This window comes from Stenella coeruleoalba (genome assembly GCF_951394435.1).
Source record: "Stenella coeruleoalba genome assembly, chromosome: 1".
In the NCBI taxonomy this organism is placed as follows: domain Eukaryota; kingdom Metazoa; phylum Chordata; class Mammalia; order Artiodactyla; family Delphinidae; genus Stenella; species Stenella coeruleoalba.
The window spans coordinates 32846863-32864205 of NC_137169.1; the positions used below are offsets into that span (position 1 = coordinate 32846863).

The window sequence follows — 17343 nt, forward strand, 5'->3', positions numbered from 1 at the left end:
ACCCCCAACCTCGGGTCCAGGCACAGGGTAGGTTGGCTCCCCGGCGCTGGCCATGACCTCGCCCGCTCTCCGCCCCTGCAGACTTCATCGTGTTCGTGGCCTCGGTGGCCGTCATCGCCGCCGGCACGCAGGGCAACATCTTTGCCACGTCTGCGTTGCGCAGCATGCGCTTCCTGCAGATCCTGCGCATGGTGCGCATGGACCGCCGCGGCGGCACCTGGAAGCTGCTGGGCTCGGTGGTTCTCGCTCACAGCAAGGTGAGGCCGGGCGTGTCCGGGGGCGCGTCCGGGGCGGAGCTGGTGCGGCAGCTGGAGGGGCGGGGCCGAGCGGAGGCGGGGCCGTGGTAGGGGAGACCAGGGACCCAGCGCGGGCGAGGCCACAGGGGCTACCTCGGGGGGCGGGGCAAGGGCGGGGTCTGGAGGGGAGGTCAGAACCAGGCCAGGAGGCGGGGCCTGAAGGGCAGGGCTTGAGAGTCTCAATTGGAAGCTTCCGGGTTTGGGGGTCTACGCTTACAGGGAAGTGGGGAGCTGGAGCGGGGTCTGAGGGTGGGGCTGGGGCGGGACAGGATGTGGGGCGGGATGGAAGCCTGAAAGTGGGGCTTGGGGGGCGGTGCAAGATGGGCTTGTGGGCGGAGGTCTGAGCGTGGAACCTGGAGGGTCAAGGGCAGGGCCGGGGCTTGCTCTGAGGTTTTGTGAGGGCCTCGCTCTTCCTTGAAGGCGGGGCAGGGTCTCCTTGAAGGGAGTTGCTGAGAAAGAAAGGCAGGCAGAGCCACCTCCAGGGACTTCCGAGAGGTGGGTACTCTTATCCCCTTTCAGAACGCCTCCCATAGGCCATTCTGGGAGCCGTCCACCTCCCCACCTGTGCCAGGTGTATGGTCTCATCCCTTGCTGACCCCACAGGAGCTGATCACCGCCTGGTACATCGGGTTTCTGGTGCTCATCTTCGCCTCCTTCCTGGTCTATCTGGCTGAGAAGGACGCCAACTCCGACTTCTCCTCCTACGCCGACTCGCTGTGGTGGGGGACGGTGCGTGAGGGTCTGTGCAGGGCCGCCCTTCTCCCTGGGACCCTCCCCGGCCTGATCGTCGTGACCCCGACCTAGGGGCCTGTCCCTGTCCTCTCGACTAAGGCTGGGACCTTCGTGACCAGCCTCTGTGTTAGTCCTCCAGTGGACCAGCATGTGACCCCATCTAGTTCCCTACATCAAGTCCTTGTGACCTGTACCCCTCTCCTCCACCAGCACGGGGGAGGCGGAGAATCCACTTATGCCTCTAACCAGCCCCCTTGACAAGTCCTTGTGACCAGTACCTGTGGGCAACCATGGAGGCCCCCTCCCTTGTGATCAGGCTCCCACCTGCCTGGGACCCAACAAGCTCCTGTGGGTGGCCCCCGTAACCAGCCCTGCAGGTAACCTGTTTGCGTTCCCAGATTACACTGACGACCATTGGCTATGGTGACAAGACACCACACACGTGGCTGGGCAGGGTCCTGGCTGCTGGCTTCGCCTTACTAGGCGTCTCCTTCTTTGCCTTGCCTGCCGTGAGTCCCCCTCCACTTCGGATGGCCCAGCCCTGGGCGGGGGCGTCCTGGGGACAGATCCTGCTTAAGCCCCGTCCAGCATTTGCATGAGTGGTGGTGGGCACCTCAGATGGGCAGAGGTGGGGGCACCTTTGCTGCCTTTTGTTGTCCCCACCATCACCATATTCCGCGAACCGTGCCTATCCTCCTAGGGCATCCTTGGCTCCGGCTTTGCCCTGAAGGTGCAGGAGCAGCACAGGCAGAAGCACTTTGAGAAGCGGAGGATGCCAGCAGCCAACCTCATCCAGGTACAGGACGCCCAGGAAGCCCCTGAACTGAATTGGTGTGTCAGCTCTGTATGATGACCCTCGTGTCCCAGCTTCACAACTATGACTCCACTTTGAAGCTCAGAGAGATGTGACTTTTCTGGGGTCACATGCCAAGTCAGGGACAGAGCTAGGACGCTGGCTAAGATTTTCAGAAATTTCTCCCTGCACCACATGCCCAGTTCAGGGCTAGCCAGAGCTGTCCCACTGACCCACTGCAACCCCAACTCTACATGGCCTGAAGTGGAGTGGAGACTGGACAAGAGGCCCTAGGTCCCTAGTGGAAACCCAGTCCTGCCACCCATCAGCTGTGCAGTCATCAGTAAGCCTGTTCTACTCCCGACACCTTAATTCACCCCGCAAGCACTCCCACCAGTGAATGTTGTAGCTACAAACCGAGAGAAACACGTTGAAAGAAAGAAATGGTTCTCTGAAGAGCATTTTACAGGGGACCTGGCCTGATCTGACCTTAAAGGGGAACTCAGGGATGACTACACTGGGAAACTGACACTTGAGCAGAGAGCTGGAGGATGGGTAGGAGTTAACTAGGTGAAGAGGTGAAGGGGGAAGCCTTCGAGGTAAGGGAACAGCGTGTGCAACGGTCCCGTGGTGAAAGGGAGCAGGGTGTGTTTGATGAACAGGAAGGAAGCTAGTTGAGACGGGAACAGAAAGCTCAAGTGGAAGGGTTTGGATAAGTGGGCGAGGCCTAGACCTGAGGGCCAGAGAGAGGAATTTAACAGTTTCCTAAGAACAATGAGGATCCATTAACAGGTACGGGGCAGGAGGAAGGGGTGACATGATCAGATATGTGTTCTGAAAGGTGGTGAGTGGATTGGAGGGTGACCTGCGTGTGTGGAGGGAGCAGATAAGAGGCTCTGGGAACAGTCTGGGTGAGTCCAAGGCGGGTGACTTGGACTAGGGTAGCAACAGATGAGATGGAAGGAAATAGGCAGATGCTGCGTATTTAGGAGGTGAAATTGGTGACATCAGGAGTGAGGGAGAGGGAGATGGCAGGGTGACTGGCTTGCCTGACTGGACGGTGGATGACCCTCCTCACTGGAGGGGGACCAGACTTGGGGGCATGAAGAGTGTGAGCTTGGCTGGGGCACGCAGAGTCTGAGGGGCCTCTGAGCCCCCGAGGGGGGATGTTGAGGAGGTCACTGATGTACTGGTGTGCAGCCGAGGTGAGGAATGTGCTGGGCCTTGTGTGCGGATGGTAATGAAGTGCTTGCCCAGTGGGGAGAGGACAGAAGGAGAAGAGAAGATGGTCCAGAGCTGGGCTTTAAGGAACCTCAGCACTTCGTGGCTGGGTGGTCAGAGTTGAGCCAGCCAAGGAGGCAGAGGAGGAACAGCCAGACGGGTGGGAAAAAAGCAGGAGTGTGTGGGCTCAGTTTCCCCCACTGTCTGAGGCATTCCGACGGGGCACGGGCTGAGGCAAGACTCTGATTTTTTTGTGACTCCGTGACTCAGCCTTGTGCAAGAGGAACCTCGGCGAGAAATAGTTCAGGGCACCTATGCACAGCCTGCCTCGGCCTGCTCCCCAGCTGGCCATGCTCTGACCCCCCAGCCCAGGTCTGACTCAAGGCCCCCCTTATCTTTCCTCCCCAGGGTGGAACCCCCCTCCCATCTCTACTATCTCCGGCCACCAGCCCAACCTTTCCTTCTTAGCATCCCTTGGGGCACAATGGCTGCTGTTCCCTGGGAGCTGGCCTTCCGAGGGGCATTGTAGGGGCAGGCGGCTGGCACTGGCCAGGCCGAGAGACAGCTGGTATTGTGGTGCCCATAATTAATGAGACAGCTCTGGCAGCTGCTCCCCAGCCCAAGCCAGGGGCCTAGGCAAGCAGGAAGTAAAAATATTCCTGTCTTGGGAGGGTGCCTGGCCAGTGAGGTCAGCAGTGGGCCGTCCCTTAAGGACAAGAGGCACCCGAAGAAGGGACCAGTTCTGCTTCCTCCTGCCCAGCACCTCCCAAGCCTTCTTGCCCTCACTGATTACCCCACTCACAGTCCCTACCTGGCTCTTCTCTTTACCTGGGGGGAGAGGGACTGTCCTTCCTCTTGTCTGATCGTCATCCCTCCTGCCGCAGAGGAAACCCTGCAACTTCATGGGTGCTGAGGGGTTGGTAGGTGATGCTGTTTCCTCCCCTCGTCAATCCCATGGGCAGTGACAGGCAGCTGGGAAGGAGGGGGTGGGGTTATTATTAGTAACAATGGTTTATTCAGTCAGTGTTCATTCCCCAGACACTTGCAGTGCACCCATCAGGTGCCAGAGGATACAGTGCTGACCAAGACACAGCTTACAGTCTAAGGAGAGAGAAAGACGTTAATCAAATACACAATGAATAGATATTTATCAGCTGTGGTAACAGGATAACAGGAGTGTTTAAAGGGGGAACTTGGTCACTTTGTTATAAAGCAGAAACTGGAACTTGGTCACTTTGTTATAAAGCAGAAACTAACACACCATTGTGAAGCAATTATACTCCAATAAAGATGTTTAAAAAAAGGGGGGGAACTAGGTATTAAGTGCCTGCTATGTGCCATGCACTGCGCTTGGCATTTAATATACATTTGCCCATTTAGTCCTCACAACACTCTGTTAGGTAAGTAGTATTATGTCCGTTTCACAGATGAGGAACCTGAGGCTCTGCACATTTACTTAATTTGCCCACATGAGTAGGTGGCAAAGCTGGGATTGGAAACCCACTTCTACCTGATGACAAAACCGCAGCTCTTAACTCCCACGCTCCAAGGCCTCTGGCTCTGATGCTGACTGTGCGTCACCTTGGGGCAGTCTTTTCTCTCCAGGCCTCCTTCTAGCCCTGCTGGTGGCTATGGAGTTGGAACTGGCCTCTGGCTCTGAGTACCCTTCAACTGGCCTGAGGACTGGGTTCTTTTGGGGGCAGAGGGTTGGTGGGGGGCTGAGAGGCCTCTCTGATGCCTTGTCCCCCACCACCTCCTTCCCGTTTCTTCCACACCACCAGGCTGCATGGCGCCTGTACTCCACCGACACGAGCCGGGCCTACCTGACAGCCACTTGGTACTACTATGACAGCATCCTCCCGTCCTTCAAGTAGGTCCTACTGCAGGGGGAAGGGGAGGTGGGTGGCTGGTAGTAATGCCCCTTGGGGACAAATGGCTGGGACTCAACCCTGGTGGGGAGGCAAAGGGGTGATAGCTCCCATGGGAGCATCTGGGGCTGGCCCTGTAGATCTTATGTCACCCAGAGCCTGGAACGTCCTCTCTCCCACTCTGCTATGCCAGGGAATGCGGTGACGCTGGACACAGGGCATGGGGTGGAACCCTGCCCTGCTGGCTGAGCCCTGGGTCCTGGGGTGTTAGCAGGCCACATGCTCACCCAGAGTTGTTGCCACTCAGGGCAGTGGCCCAGGCAGCTCACTCCCCGCGGTCTGAGTTGGGGGCAGTGTTAGCGCTCGCCAGCCTGGCGTATTGCAGCTGGGTAGAGACAGCGTGGCGTGGGCAAGAACGTGTGTGCCATGTTGGGTACAAGCACCCACCCCAGCACCCCCATGCGTAACTGATTTTACTGTCCCAGGCAGCAGCCTTAGGGCCCAGAAGTGGGTTCGCCCCACTGGCCCAGGCTGGGGTAAGACTGCACGGGGGTGGCTCCGCACAGGGGATCATTAATGGCATCACCAAGGTTCGTGTGGCCAGGTGCCTGGCCAGGCCCTGAGGCAGGAATGAAGACCTTGGAGAGCGGCTCAGTCCCGTGGGCAGGCGGGCAGTGAGCAAGGCGGGGCCAGGCTGCTGCGCTCAGCGTTTTTGCCGGTGCCTTTTTTGCCTCATTAGTTCTCCAAGAGCAGCTGTTGCGTGACCCCACTCACCCCTACACCTGGCTGCCCCCATCCCCGCTCCCTCTCAGCCCCAGTGGCCTTCCAGGGGAGGAGCAGGAGAGAAGGGGCTGGGAAGGAGGGGCTCCCAGAATCACACTGGTTCCCCCCATCTCTCCACCTGGCAGAGGCAAGCTCCCACCTTAGAGACAGGGATGCCGGTTAGATTAGAAGGAGTCATCCTTTCTAGAAGCAGTCCTAAGGACTCAAGGCCAGGCCTTGGGGAGTGGGGCAGGGGCTGGTTTGTTAGAAATATGATGTGTGTGATGGGGAGGAAAGATTTGGGAAGGTGGTCTTGGGTCCTCTGGAAAGAGGAACAGAGCTTGGTTTGGAAATTCTGGGTCCACTGGTCCTCCTTTTCCCTGGACCTCAGTTTCCTCATCCATACAATAGACAAAGAGGACAAAGAGAGGAGATATCCTTCTTGGGTTATAGAAACAAGAAAGTTTGTTATAGAAACAAGAAAGCCTGAGAGTTAAGAAGCTGAGCCCTCAATCTGGTCTCCAAGAGCCCGGTGGCAAGAGTGAATGCTGCAGGAGGAGGAAGCTGGGCTGCACTATCAAGGCTCCCTCCTCAGCCTCAGTTTCCCCCTAAAATCCAGTCGCATCTGGAGGGCGAGGATTTCAGGGCTGCCGCTGGCCTCCGGGTGGGCACAGCTCCACGTCCAGGAGCTCGGCTTGCTGAACAGAGTGAGGTGGATTTGTGCTCCCACCTGCCCCCTTGGGAGGGCGCCCTCGAGTGGCGCCCACCCTGCACTGTCATACTTGGCACCCTTGAGGGTTTCCTAGGAGCTGAGTATAGAGAGAGAGGGGGGAAGGCTAGTCTCCCACCCCCACCCCTGCCCACGCGGGCCTGGGGTGTTTGCCGAGCACCTCCAGAGAGGCAGGGCCTGGCAAGATCTGTCAGGAGCTCAGTGCCCTTGGGTGAGGGGGTGGTGCCAAGGCCCTGCCTGCTGCTGACGGTGCCCTGTCCTGCAGAGAGCTGGCCCTCTTGTTTGAGCACGTGCAACGGGCCCGCAACGGGGGCCTACGGCCCCTGGAGGTGCGGCGGGCGCCAGTACCCGACGGAGCGCCCTCCCGTTACCCGCCCGTTGCCACCTGCCACCGGCCGGGCAGCACCTACTTCTGCCCTGGGGAAAGGTAGGGGCCCCCCGGGGCTGCCACCTCCTCTTGCTTCTCCTCCTCCTCTTCCATTCTTTGTCTCATCCTCTCTCAGACCTGCCTCCAGCCACTATGTGGGTGTCTGGGCCTGTGCTGGGGACTCCCAGGCCTTGTCATGAGGCCTGGACCAGTTGTCATCAGAGGGTCAGACAGGTACAGAACGAGGGTCTCTCTGGAGAGGCCAGAGTGGACTCATCGTTTTGTCACCTTGGGTTCCAAGGGTCTGAGTGGGGGAGATGTCCACACCATCCTTTCCCATCACCTCCTCCGTTCATTCCATTGTCCTCTTTCTTTCTCTGTTTCCACATCCCCCTCACTCTTCCATCCCTGCACTCCCATCCCTCCCGGGAAGCTGGAGAGAGGAGGAGGCCGCTGGCCACAGGTGCTTACAGCTCAGGTAATCGTGGACACCATACTGGGGTGTGAGGGCAGGAACCCCCCCCTCCCCCAGCATGTTCCTCTAGAAGGGGCTTGACGCTGAACTCGCCTCTCGGGAACGAGATGCCACCTGGAAAGAGAGCTCTGTGACTAAGAACTGCTGTAGGGCCTATGTAAACTCAACCAATGACTAATGCTCTTGTCGTGTGCAAGCCTTGTCCACAGCTTTGCTAATCCCAGAGGGTCCTCCTGGGATTCTCCCACAATGTCTTTCTTCCTTACAGAGGGACATTTTGCTGTCCCAACAGTCTCTTTCCCCTTGACCTGCCTCTCCTGGAGCTTTTGCATCTTGAAAGAAGAACAAAGAAAGAACAATGCTTACCCTCACATAAATGTTCATAAATAGTGGAATTTCAGGCATATTTGGGTAAGGGAGGCCCACTAACTCACAATATGGGAAAGCAGCTTCTCCCGTAGAGGTGTAGTTTTGAGGTCAAGGATTCAATCCCCCGCCACCACAATCACCCCGTTGCCTACCCATCTCTTTGTTTCGTCTCATCTTTACATGTCATCCCTGAATCAGCCAGGTGGACATCTGGTCCTTGAGCCTCAGGTGTGATTCTGAGTCCCAGGCCCAGAACAAGGGAGGGGAGAAGAGGTGAGCCACTCGGGGATCGGAAGGTGGAGGTGCCCTGAAAGCCTCCGCCGCCTGGTGCCGCGTGTCCTTGAGAAAGTCATCAAGCTACTCTGAGCCTCTGGGTTCTGGGCAGAAAATCAGCAGTTTTTAGGCTGATCAGGGGCTCTGGGTTTCTGGGCTAAAAGGGCCTGGGGAACAGGGAGGAGGGGGTTCTGGTGCAGAGGATGCTGGGAGCAGAATTCCTTTTCCGGTCTCAGTGAGGGCACTTCTGGCCAGGGGCTGAACAGGAAGTGGGTAGAGAGGGAGAGCTCCTCCAGGTCTCTGGGAGGAAGGGAAGCGTGATTGGCCAGGGTAGGCTGGGAGTTCACTGGAAGAGGGTCCACGGTGCAGCCCCACTTGTATCCTTTGTCACTATCTGAATGTCCTACAGTGTTATCCCCACACCCAGCCAACCACAGCTGACAGGTAGAAACTCAGAAGTTTTGGCATTTGAGCACCACGGCCCACGGCCTGCGCCAGGGCTCTCTGTAGCTTCAGTTCGCTCTCGTCTCACTCTGCCTGAGTAGGAAGACACTGAAAATGGAGATTATCCTGGACTCCAGTACTGGTACCACCCCCCGCAGCTGCTCTGGGTCTCTGGCCCCCCGAGGCCTAGGAACAGATGACTGCCGAGAGCTCGGCCATCACTAACTTCCGGCCTGTGTCTGTCTGCCCTGCAGTGTCTGTGTGGCTGGGGCTTATGGTGCTGGTGCTGGAGTGTCCCTTCTTCCCAGGGACGCCAGGGGCTGAGCTGGGATTTCTAGGAGATCAGGCACCAGCCTCAGGCCAAATGGCCATATCCTTAATCTTGGCTCTCTGGGCCCTGTGGGGTGGGTGCCCAAGACAGGACCCCCTTCCCCAACACACACACACCCCTGGTTGGCCACACCTTTAGTGGTGCTTGTGGGTGGATCCAGGCTGAGCACGTTCCCAGGGCTACACGGAGCAGGACTTCCTGAGGGGTGGCATTGCAGGGCCAGCACCTCTCTCTATGGGTTTTGTGATGAGGTGCTAAGACAGTGGTTCTCAAAGCATGGTCCACTGACTCCCTGCGTCTGCATCCCATGGGACATTTGTTCAAAATGCAGAGATACTGGACCTCTCCCCAAGCCCACGGAATGAGCATCTCTGGAGAAGAGGCACAGAATTCTGCATATTTAACGTGCTCCCCATGAGATCCTTATGCAAAGCTGGAGAACCTCTGCATTCTGGGCACGTGGGCTGGAGGATGATTTGAGCTGGGGGGTCCTTCTCTCCCACCAGCCACGGGAGGCCAGCCCCATCCTGGCAGCTCCCCATGCTCTGCCCACCTGCCTCCTTCCCACTAACCTCTGTTTGTGTCTTGTTCTCAACTTTCCAGCCAGATGTTTAGTAATAAACGGAGTTTCTTTCGGATCCACGCCAGCTGGAGACCGAGGTACCCCCTCGCCTTCTCCTGTTGCCGTTCCTCCTTGCCCCACCCAGTTCTGGGGCTGGAGAGGCGGACAGGATGGGCCAGAGACAAGGTGCATGTGCCTGCCGCCTGCCATCTGCCTTGGGGCCCTGATGAGCCCCTCGCCTTCCTGGGGATGCCTCTGCCAGGTCTCGTGCCCAGTCTTCCAGGGCCTGGTGCCCAGTCTGCCAGGTCTGGTGCCCAGTCTGCCAGGAGGGACACATACAGGAGCCTTGGGATGAGTTCTGGCTCTGCCGCTGACGCCCCTGCGTGATCTTGGCCGAATTGCTTCCCTTCTCTGGACCTCAGTTTCCCATCTATGGAATGGGCAGATTGCACTAGAGGCTCTCTGAGGGTCCTTCCCACTCTGACCTTTGCCGGGCCTTTAGCTTCCTGGCTCCCCGCTGACCACCTAGATCCTAGCAGGCGCCTGAAGGAGCTGGGATTGGCACCTCCTTCGCTAACTCCAGAGCCCAGTTCTTTAGCTGCCTCCTTTAGCCACTACATCCCTTGGTACCTGCCCTGTGCCAGGCCCTGCACTAGGAACACAATGATGAATAAAGCATTGTGCCTAGAGAGTTGCAAAGAGTAACTGCTCTTTGGTGTGATGAGCACAACTGAAGGCAGAAGCAGGGGGCCTGTGGAGCTTGGGTCAGGCATTTCACCCAGAGAAGGCCCCCAAAGGAGTGGGTGTGAGGGAGGGCCTTCCAGGCCAAGGAAGCGATGCGCACCAAGGGGAGGGGGTGAGAGAGAGCGCGGCTTTGGCAAAGAACAGGCAGCCCAGCGTGGAGGTCGGGAGCCGAGGCTGGGTCACGAAGAAGCCAAGGGCCCCGTGTGAGCTTTATACTGTTGGCACTGCCTGGCAGCTTGGGCTTACAGAGTCCTGGGTTTCCCAAAGTGCATCAGGAGCCTTGTGGATCAGGGGACCCATGAGGAGGAGACGGGTGACGGAGCTCCTGGCTGCTCTACCAAGAAGCAGTGTTTCTTAGAAACATGGGTCCTGGATCTGAGCCTGGCTAGGGGACCTCGGGCATAAGCCCTCTGTGCCTCCATTTCCTCCCATGTAAAATGCGGACGATCGTAGGGTCTGCTTCCGTTCAGACTGTGCCTGGCTCAGCGGAAGTGCTATATAAATGTCGGCCTCATGCAGTTTGGTATGTTATGATATGAGCTTGGAAACCGTGGCTGTAGGACAGGGGCACATGCTGGAGGATAAAACCAAGGAGTCTCTGGGTCAGATCTGCCCCTTTGCAAGATTCCTTGGGATGTGTGGGTGTGGTGGGCAGGAAGGGCGAGGCCAGCCATGTGCTGTTTCCCAGTCCTGAAGAGAGGGGCTGTATGCAGCACCAGTAGGGGTAGGCTGCCTCCCGCCACGCCTCCACCGCTGAGCTTGGCCTTCGGCAGGCAGATGGAGTCCTTAAAGAAATACCTGTGGGAGTGAGCACAGGGGTTGGGTCCAGCAGAGCAGTCAGAGGGCAGCCAGTGCCCCGAGCTTACCCTCTCGCACGGGGAAGCCCCAGTCAAGCCCACACATCTATCCCCCAGACACCAACAGACGCTGCAATCAGTTTCTCACTGGCGCCATTGATGTCTTGGGTCAGAAAATTCTTTATTGTTGGGGGCTGTCACATGCATTGTTCAGCATGTTTAGCTGCGTTCCTGGCCTCTACCTGGATGCTAGGAGCACCCCCCAGAGTGACGACAAAAAATGTCTCCAGCCAAATGTCCCCTGGTGAGCAAAACAGCCCCCACCTGAGCATCACTGCCCGACACCCTATCCTGGCGGCTTGCCCCAGGGAAAGAACATAGTCTCTGCGGTCACAGAAAACTGGGTTCCAGGCCTCGTTCCATCCAGAGGAGCTCTATGACCTGGAAGCCGAGTCACCCCCTTCCATATCTGTAAAATAGGGGAGGTAACACTGGAGCCCGCCACCTGAAGTGGCTGAGAGCTGAAAAGGCTCAGGCAGTCAGAGTGGACCTTGTGTGTTCTGAGGAGCCAGGGAGGGAAGGAGCTCTTTCGATGTCCACTGTGTGCCAGGTTTCTTTCCATTTTCTTTGAGCTTTTAGGCTTCAAAGAGGCTGACATGAGCCGTTTTCTGGGCGCTGCCCAAGGAGCTAGAATCCAGGGCCGCCCCTGGGAAAACAGTGCCTTGTTACCTTGAAGAGGAGTCCAGGGTCTCTGGCTGGCTGGAAGGTTACAGAACCCCACAAACCACGCCGGAAGCTCCTTCAACCATCACAGATCAGAGCTGGAGAGGGACCTTTCAAGACCTCTAGGGCAAGCCCCCACCCCCTTCCTTTATCCGTCCTGCTGAGTGCAAACTCAGTCTTGCACACTTCTCGTGACAGGGAGCTCACCCCCTTCCCCCAGAACACCATTGGAGTGATGTGCCGGTCACAGAGGTCCAGAGTTCTGGGCCCTTGGCTGAGTGTCAGGGCCTTCTCCACCCCCCTCTCTTCCTCTGCCCCTTGGAAGAGTGGAGGACAGAAGGAGGGGCTGCACGGACGGGGTTGGGGGGTGCTTGCCAGCATGAAGAGAGCCTGAAGTAACAGCTCGGCGGAGGAAAGTTTGGGAGAGCCAACCTCAAACTTTGGTTGGAATCTTTGGGATGTGCTGAGGGGGTCCTGGGCCAGCAAACAGCATGCTGGATTGCAGGGGCCGCCCTGTCCTCATATCGTCAGGGCTCGCATCCTTGACCTGTAACCTCTCCCCTCCGGGCAGAGGTTCCTACCGCTAAGGATGGCCCTACATCCCAGTTGCCTTCCTGAAGGCACCTGCTGAAGGTGCCCCTGGTTTCGAAGTCTCCCGCACCTCAGCACCTCGGCTCTATACTCTGTCCCCCATGCCCTGGGCATGGAGGACCATAGCTCCCACTCTGCCCTGAAACCAGAGTCTGTCCTCTCCTCAACCCTGGATCTGAAAGTCCCAGAGACCAGGTGACACAGTGTCCTCCCCCAGCCCCGGGCCCATCTCAGAATTCCTCCCAGACTGGCTGGTGCTCTCCTGAGCCAGGGCCCTGGACGTCTGGGGTGGAAGGGCCCCAGACGTGTCTGAAGGGGGCCCTTCAAGTGGCAAGCCACAGCAGGGAGGCAGTGGTGACACCACAGGCCATGGGATGGGGATGTTTGCATAGGTCCTATTCAGACAGCGACAACGTGGTCCTTGAACCTCTTGGACACAGAGTTACTCTACCAGGTATTGGTTAAGCAGGGCCTGTCGCGGGGAACCTGAGGCCTCCCCTCACCTGTCTTCCTCCAAGATTTGGGGAATGGGTGAGGAGTTCGGGTGCGGGAAGGGAAGTCTGAGTACACACACAGATACACACGTATGTTCACACGTACACGGAGATGTAGATGCTGTTGAACTGCAGACTCAGGAGGCTGGGGGGGTCACATAAGCAGGACGTCAGTCTGGGTGGGCAGGGCTCAGGCAGGGGAGACCACAGAAGAACAGGTTATAGACCTTCACTGGGAGGAGGGGCACCAGGCATGGCCTGGGCATACTTGTGGGCCCATGCTGGGCCAAGAGCCCCAGCAGGCCAGTGCACTGCACACCTCCAGGGGCACCATTCTCACTGAAGTCTGAGTGATGGAGACTTTGGAATTTTGCAGTGCACTGCCTGTACAACTGTACCATGTCCTAAAGCCCTGACCTGACCAGTGTGGGGTCAGATAGCTGCAGCGGTGGGCAAAGGAGGAAAATATAAATTGACACGTGTATACACATGCCGACGTAGGTATACACACTGGCACCTGTGTGCATGCAAGCACACACCCTACACATGCACGTGCCCTCAACTCCACGCAGCCCGCCCCCGTGTACAGGGAGGAGCTGGGGGCCTAACTCAGTGTGCGTGGCCAGGTGAGCTTCTCCATCCCTCAGCAGCCTGTCTGTCCCCAGAGGGGTCACCACCTCCACCCACCCACCTGCCTGGGCCAGGCCCAGCTCCCCAGTCCCCCTGTCTGTCTCTGACTCCCTTCTTGGGTTTCTGTCACTCTTTCCACTCTGACATCTGTCTCCTGTGCACCCCTTATCTGTCTGGGCAACAAGGGGTGGGAGGTCGGAGTGGGGAGGGGAGCTGTTCAGACTGACCCTGGATCAGCTTCTCATAGGAGTCAGGGCCTCCCTCACCACACCCTTGTCCCATCCCAGGAAGTCTCCCCTTGGTGGAGAATCAGCCCCAGTACCTGCCCCCAAGCCCTAAGTCAGCAGTGTCCCCACTCGCACTGGCCCCCAGCTCCGGCTAACTTGGCTCTCTCCCCCACCCGACCTGCTGTGCCAGCAGGCGGATGGGTATCAAAGACCGCATCCGCATGGGCAGCTCCCAGCGACGGACAGGCCCCTCCAAGCAGCACCTAGCACCTCCGCCGATGCCCACTTCCCCGAGCAGTGAGCAGGAGGGGGAGGCCAGCAGCCCCACCAAGGTGCAGAAGAGCTGGAGCTTCAACGACCGCACCCGCTTCCGGGCCTCCCTGAGACTCAAACCCCGTGCCTCCGCTGAGGGTGAGCCCCTGTGGGTCTGGGGCCAGGACCTGCTGAGGGTGGCAGGGCGGACACAGAGTCTGGGCTGGGGATGGGAATAACTTGGTTCTAGCCCCAGCTTTGCAGCAGGTTGACTATCTTTGGGCACCAGTCTTCTGGTCTGTAAAATGGGCATCATAATACCTGCTTTGCTGATGCTCCAGACAGTTTGAGAATCAGAGGAGAATGTAGAGGTGGCATTTGGTAGTGGTTAGGAGCACAGACTTTAGAGCCAGGCTGCCTGGGTTTGAATCCTGGCTTTGTCACTTATGTTGGGCAGGTAACCTAATCTCCCTGGGCCTCATTTTCCACATCTATAAAATGGGGACAAGAAGCATATCTACTTCATAGGATTGTTGTGAGGATTAAATGAGATTATCCACAGTAGGTGAGCAGAAGAGTTCTGGAATATAGTAAGTGCCCAACAAAAGCTAGAAGTATTACAAACATGCTCTGGAAGGAGCAGGAAGCCATCCTTGCTGAACTGAGCCCTGACTGTTGGGGGGTGGATTATCTCGTTTACTTCTCTCAACAACCCTGGGAAGTAGGGTCTGTCTCTATCCCCATTTTATGGATGTGGAGACTGAGCTCTCTCAGCTAGTGAGTGGTAGAGCTGGTATCCCCAGCCACGTCTGTCCAGCTCCATGGCCCACACTCCCCACCCTGGCCCTCTCTGCCAGCCCAGCCTGGGGATGTGAGGCTGTGAACCTGGTGGGGTTGCTTTTAACTGGTTAGAGAGGTCACTTTTTTGAGTTCGAGCTCTGCTCCTGACTTGCACTGTGACCTAGGTAGGATACTGCCCCTTTCTGTGCCTCGGTGTCTTCTTCTGGAAAACAGGAGGGTTGGACCAAGTCCCCTGGAAGACTTCTCCCAGCTTTGACCTGCTTCAGGGCCCTGGGTGGGAAAAGGAGTTGGGGGGGTAGACAAGGATGGAGGTTGGGGACGGGAACCTCGGAGGGAGGGGACCCAGCCATGCTGCCTCTGTCCGTGCTGTATCAGCCCCCAGCATGCTGCTGGCTGACCACTCAGACAGCCCTTTCCTGGAAAGTTACAGAACCCCACAAACCAGTCTTTGGGAGGTGCTGGAAGTCTGGGCATGGCTGGTGCCCGGGGCCTCCTCTTCCCTGCCAAGAAGCTGCCTGGCCTCCTGCCCCTCCTGCCCCTGTGAGGCCAGGATAGCATTACCTGTCTGCGCAGCGCAGGGCACCAGCCTCGGAGAAGCTGTTTCTCTCGTGGGGGCGGGAGGGAGAATGACTTGGTTCAGAGGCTGCGTCAGGAGCAGAGCTGGGGGGTGGGACCCAGTCCCTTGATTCGCTCCTGGCTGAAGGATGAGGCTGTGTGCGCAGTTATGTGCAGAGGCCTCAAGCCCCTTGTCTTTGGCGCTCACTGGCCTGCGTGGTGGGACGGGTGGGACTTCCTCTAGGGCTGTGTGCAGTTTACCCCGGGCCAGACCAGATGTGCCCTAAAGCAGCTCCTGCGTGCCAGCCACCAGGCAGATGTTTACACGGGGCAGACGGGCATGCGGCAAACCGAGGTTTTCACTCTGGGCAGGACAGCCAGGGGGCCAGGAACCTGGTCTGCTCTGTGCCCCCAGGAAGGTTCTGGGCCCTTCCTGAGGCTCTGTCTCCCTCTCCGTACCTCTAAGGGTGGTGGTAGGGGTTGGGAATGGCCCTTTCTGCTGCCACCACCTGTCCCCCTGCCCCGGACTTTTCAGAGGGCCCCTCAGAGGAAGTGGCAGAGGAGAAGAGCTACCAGTGTGAACTCACAGTGGACGATGTCATGCCTGCCGTGAAGACGGTCATCCGCTCTGTCAGGTGAGACTGAGGCTGGAGGTGGGCCACCCACTGCTGCTCCCCGTCTGGGGCCCGCCCTCATGGCCAGGCCTGGCCTAGCATCCAGCACGCCAGCTGCCGCCTGCCTGGTCCCCTCAGTGGAAGGCGGGTGGGGTGGAGAGACAGCATATGGCTCCCAGCAGGGTTTTTGCAGACTCATCGTGTCTGGAGGGCTGGCCGGGTGGGGCGGTGGGCACCGCTGCCCATCATGGTCCCTCTGCTCACACCTGCGGTGTCCTCTCTGCTTCTCTCCCCTTCCTCTCTCTTACTTTATGTCAGGCTCTCTTCTCTTTATTTCTCTCTCCCTAGCTGGTATCGGCATCTGCCTGTTTCTCCCTGGGTCTCTGTCTTACAGGCAGTTTTGCTCCATCTCTGTGTCTCAGTCTCATCCTCCTCTTGCCTCTGTGACTCAGACTTACTGTCTCTCCTTGGGTGTCTTGACCTCTGCCTGTCTGTCTTCCCCAGGACTTCCTCCAGAGCAGTATTTTTCAAACCACAGGTCACAACAGTTTGAAATCAACTTAGTGAAATCAATTTAGTGGGCCATGGTCAACATTAAAAAAAAAAGAATAGAAAGTATCAGAGTGCATCCCTCATAGTAAGAATAAAAATGTTGATGAAACTTCTGTTTCAGTTGTGTGTGTGCGTGTGTGTGTGTGTGTGTGTGTGCGTGCGTGTGTGTGCGTATACTAGCTTCTGTAAACTGTATTTCTTATGGTGGGTCTTGGTCAAAAAGTTTGAAGGCCCCTGCCCTACTGGCTTTACTGGCTGTCTCCCTCAACAATTCAGGGGGGGCAGAGTCTCCTGAGCCCTTTAGCCATCCAGCCAGGGATCTGGCCCCACGCTCCTTGGAATGGAGTTCTGGCCTAGTCTCTGTCTCCACACTGCCGCTCCAGCTTCACCCCTAGGCCTTCTAGACTTACCCCCTCTCCTCCCTGCCTCATGCACCTGCCTAACCCTTTTAAATCAGAGTCAGCTGGGCACCCTCCTCCCAGAGAGTCTGAGGCCTCTCCCCACCCGCTTTTTACACATCCTGTCTCTCCCCTCCAAGTGCCCAGCTTCTGGAACACAACGCCCGAGCTGCCCCCTGGCTCAGGTCAGCTCTCCTTGACGCCTCACACGCAGCATGCCCCAATCCTGTTCCTCCTCCCATGTCCCCATGTCAGGCAGTGCCACCGCCATCCACCCGGTGCCCAAGCCATGGGAGTCATGCTGGACTCAGACTCAGAAGCCTTTCGGTCCTCTCTCCTGCACTGCTCAGGGCTGTCCTGTGTCTCCACCCCACTGCCCTCTCCCAGCTCTGCCCCTGCAGTGGGTCTTCCCACCCGGGACTCTGCCCGTCCGGGGCATCCTCCACACAGGCCTGCAGAGGATGGTTATGCTGAAGCAGAGGAAGCCACACGGCCGTCCCCACTGCCCCAACCTCCCAGGGCCCAGTCGCTGCCGGGGATTCAGAGCTCTTCAGAGTACCCCCCTCGGCCCCACCACACATACACACACCTCCCCTGCCTCCCAGGGATTAACCCTTTTCCTTCACATCCTGTTCCAGCTACTCTGAACTGACTCTCACTCACACATCTCCTTGCCTGTCTGTGTCCAGAAAGCCTCCCTTCATTCCCCACCTCTTGCCCTGGGACTGCAAAGTATCACGCT

At 57.9% G+C, this 17343-nt stretch overlaps 1 protein-coding gene across 1 annotated transcript in view; it reads left to right on the forward strand.

Moving 5' to 3' along the window:
- The window catches only part of KCNQ4 (potassium voltage-gated channel subfamily Q member 4), a gene marked incomplete at its 3' end in the record, with an annotated part of 55504 nt that overhangs the window by 34068 nt on the left and 4093 nt on the right, over positions 1–17343 (forward strand). Inside the window, exons 4-11 of the mRNA XM_079936341.1 lie at positions 82–257; positions 900–1025; positions 1427–1537; positions 1729–1824; positions 4824–4912; positions 6668–6829; positions 13620–13840; positions 15573–15672. Coding sequence (XP_079792467.1) covers positions 82–257; positions 900–1025; positions 1427–1537; positions 1729–1824; positions 4824–4912; positions 6668–6829; positions 13620–13840; positions 15573–15672 — 1081 coding nt within the window. The remainder of the gene's footprint in view (positions 1–81; positions 258–899; positions 1026–1426; positions 1538–1728; positions 1825–4823; positions 4913–6667; positions 6830–13619; positions 13841–15572; positions 15673–17343) is intronic.